This window comes from Salmo salar, chromosome ssa13, assembly GCF_905237065.1.
Source record: "Salmo salar chromosome ssa13, Ssal_v3.1, whole genome shotgun sequence".
Taxonomy (NCBI): domain Eukaryota; kingdom Metazoa; phylum Chordata; class Actinopteri; order Salmoniformes; family Salmonidae; genus Salmo; species Salmo salar.
This window is the reverse complement of record NC_059454.1, coordinates 42,645,417-42,649,412: the sequence shown is the minus strand read 5'-3', so window position 1 is coordinate 42,649,412 and position 3,996 is coordinate 42,645,417. Positions and strand designations below refer to the sequence as shown.

The window sequence follows — 3,996 nt, the reverse complement described above, 5'->3', positions numbered from 1 at the left end:
ACGCTGTGCCACTCAGGAGGCCCCGAGCTTGACCAATTTTGACAGAAACAATGGGTATATGTTGCCCTAAGAACTGTGCAAAGTTGGTAGAATCTTATTCAAAATGATTCACAGCCGCAATGGCTGCCGAAAACAAGACATACGAAAACAAGACATCTTTGTTTTTCATTAATTTCGAAAATGTTCTATAATTTTTCTTTCACCTTGAAAATGTGGAGTAGGTTGTGTACACTGGTAAAAACAAAAATCGAATTTATTCTGTTGTTAGATTAATTAATTTCAAGGCAGGAAAAATGTAAAGACTGTGCAAGGGGTGTGTTGGCTTTTGCTAGGCAGAGTAAGACAATAAGACAATAAGCAAATGAGTAGTTAGGATATTATTCTGTACATGTCCCAGACCCCTCATGGAGTCCATGGAACACTTCCTCACAGTTACATTACCTATGCTCAGTAGTGGAAACAGTACCTAATTGTTATACTTGAATAAAGGTAAAGATACATTAATAGAAAATGACTTAAGTAAAAGTGAAAGTCACCCAGTGACATACAAAAAAAAAAAACTTCAGTTATTACTTTAAAGTATTTTTACTTAGGTACTTTACATCACTGTCTATGTATGCTCAAGCTGCGGTGACAACTAACTGCCGATTCTTCAAAAAAATCCAACCGATACTCTGGCATCCCCCTCCAACTCTTCCTCTCCAGGAGCACCCCAGCGTCCTGGTGCACCGTCTCAGTCCTATAGCTCAGCACTCCCCTATGGGCCACCCCTCTCCCTGCTGAATGCGCCCTATAAGCGACAGATGTTACTAGGGCAACAGTTGGTATTGAGAGGGACGGGCTTAAGGGGCCATCTGTCCAGGGTCAAGGTTTGAAAAGATGAGGCAGAAAGAAATGGTGGAGGTGGCACGTTCAGGAAAACCCAACGGCAAGTATTTGGGAGGATAAAAATCAGGAAACATTGTTATTCTGTGGGTTGTTCAATGCGTGCCTTCTTTCAGTCATGATTGCCCCTGGGGAGTTAGGGTCCAGAAATTGTCTCAGAGGCTTCGTTAACACGAGCAGCCCAATTCTGATCTTTTTTCTACTGACTGGTCTGTGGACCAATCACACCAGATGTTTTCACAGATCTTTTTTCAGAGCTGATCTGATTGGTCAAAAGACCAATTAGTGAACTGAAAGATCAGAATTGGGCTGCCTTTGTAAATGCAACCAGAGTAGCAGTGCTGATCTAGGATCTAGGAATCTTATTAATTATGATGTAAAAAGCCAAACTGATCCTAAAATCAGCACACCTACTCTAAGAGGCTTTGTAAATATGGGCTGGAGAACTTGGTACATATCTGTGACATAATATTGGAAAACAGGGCTACTCCAGTGTGAAGTCACCATCTTGTGGTAAGAGGCAATACTGCAAAACATTTGAGAAAATACTCCAAAACTTAATTGAAAGATATAAAATAGAACAACTTTATTAATTCACATCAAAATATTTACAGATAAGAAAAAACCCCACACCAAAGACTAAAATATACACTCCTTAATGTCAACTACATTATAGGTGCCGAATCAAACAGCCTTCTCATGTAATCAACTGTTTTCTCCACCTCATCTCAATAAATGGCAATCTTCAGATGCAAAGTCTTCCTCTGCAACAGTAGAAATGGCGTGCTATTGACACGGGTAAACTACAAGTAATACACAGCTTAGGCCTCCGTAAGTTAACTGAAATTGACCCCAACCCTACAGCAAGTATAAAATAGCTTGTGAACTTAAAGAAAATATATAAAAGCACAACTTTCAGTCAAGGCATGAGTGTACACACAGCAGGACAATACAGGGGCATTGTGAAATACATGTATATCAAGTATTTGCCTTGAATGAGAAGATGTAGGTGTATATGATGTGTATGACATGGGCATTGTGCAATGTGCGTGATGCTGCAATGTATATGATATTTATTCTTTATACAGTAGTACGGTGTGTCTAAGACACTTTTTTAAGACACATTGACTTACAATGTAGATGTGCAGTCTCTCCTGCTCCAGATGATAGAACTCAGCCACAGTCAGCTCCCCAAAGTCTTTCCTTATGGCCAGGAAGCCAAAGTTAGGAGAGCGTTTGATATGCTCAGACCTACGGACAACCGAGAGAGGAGAGCGAAGAGAGAGACATGTAGGTCTTTAAAGACGCAATTATTATCACAGCGACAACTCTAATGCACATTTCAAAGGTGTAGAGTTTCAACTGAACAACAATGGTATTGAATCCAATGTGAATGGTGAGGAAGATTTGATGGCGACTCGTACAGTTAGGGCACAGAGCAGTAATAACTCCGGGCTCTGGTTCTAGTGGAAGTGGAAGGACCACACTTACCATGGGTTGTCCTCAGGCTCCCAGATCTCCAGCTCTCTGAGACAGAAGAAGCAGCAGGCCACGTCAGGCTCGTTCTCACTTGGGCCTTGGACAAACCCTGCCATCTGCGAATAGACACACTGTCATGTCACAAAATAGATCTACCATAGGCCTGTGGGCAGATGCCCATCAGCTGTGGTATCAATGACGGGTAGTAGGCAGAAACTAGAGCCCAGAGTTTTTCATGGTCTGGGAAAACTCCTGGCCCTGGTGATAGCCTGTATGAACAATGACATAATCCACAGACCTTTGGTACATTAGGAGAGGAGTTGGAGCTTAAAAGCCCTAAAAAGGCAGAAAGCCTCTGAGTACAAAGAAGAACTGTGCTTTATATTTTTGGTGTATTTTCCATTAAATGTTTGCTCAGCCCACATGCTCACACGCTCCATATATCTAATGTATACAATAACTATGTATTCATACTATCACTTTCCCATTGCATGGAATGTCCACCGCCCTCATGTCTGCTAAAATGTTTTATCTGGTTCTTCAGTGACAGACAGAACAGACAAAGTTAACTTTGATTCTATACAAGTAAAGCCTATTACAAGTAAAGCCTAGTACAACCTATTACATGGAATGTGCACGGGCGCCATGATGAAAAAAATAAGCATATGGCTCTTGAACACTTAAAAGGATTGTCAGCAGATGTGGTTTTCCTTCAAGTTACACTTTTTTAAAAGGAGAAAGCTGTGTTGGAGAGGCCTATGCTGCCACCTACTGTAGCAACAGCAGAGGTGTTCTGATAAAGAATACACACTTTTCCCTTAAATCCCAGCACACGGACCAAGAAGGCCGTTTTCTAATGTTGAATTGAAAAATACACATTGATTTAATTGTATATCCCACCAGGGGCAAATCTGTTGTTTTTAGAGAGAATTCAAGCTATATTAGATCAAACTATTATTTTAGCAGGCAACCTAAACATTTTACATTTACATTTACGTCATTTAGCAGACGCTCTTATCCAGAGCGACTTACAAATTGGTGCATTCACCTTATGATATCCAGTGGAACAACCACTTTACAATAGTACATCTATATTTTTTTTTGGGGGGGGGTTAGAAGGATTACTTTATCCTATCACAGGTATTCCTTAAAGAGGTGGGGTTTCAGGTGTCTCCGGAAGGTGGTGATTGACTCTGCTGTCCTGGCGTCGTGAGGGAGCTTGTTCCACCATTGGGGTGCCAGAGCAGCGAACAGTTTTGACTGGGCTGAGCGGGAACTGTGCTTCCGCAGAGGTAGGGAGGCGAGCAGGCCAGAGGTGGATGAACGCAGTGCCCTTCTTTGGGTGTAGGGACTGATCAGAGCCTGAAGGTACGGAGGTGCCGTTCCCCTCACAGCTCCGTAGGCAAGCACCATGGTCTTGTAGTAGATGCGAGCTTCAACTGGAAGCCAGTGGAGTGTGCGGAGGAGCGGGGTGACGTGAGAGAACTTGGGAAGGTTGAACACCAGACGGGCTGCAGCGTTCTGGATGAGTTGTAGGGGTTTAATGGCACAGCAGGGAGCCCCGCCAGCAGCGAGTTGCAGTAATCCAGACGGGAGATGACAAGTGCCTGGATTAGGACCTGCGCCACTTCC

At 42.8% G+C, this 3,996-nt stretch overlaps 1 protein-coding gene across 1 annotated transcript; it reads right to left on the bottom strand.

Moving 5' to 3' along the window:
• Positions 1 to 1,550: 1,550 nt before the first annotated feature.
• Positions 1,551 to 2,480, bottom strand: LOC106567300 (baculoviral IAP repeat-containing protein 5.1). The gene is given in 3 exon segments (XM_074112230.1): positions 1,551 to 1,649; positions 2,019 to 2,136; positions 2,377 to 2,480. Coding segments are annotated over 3 exon segments (321 nt in total).
• Positions 2,481 to 3,996: the final 1,516 nt, after the last annotated feature.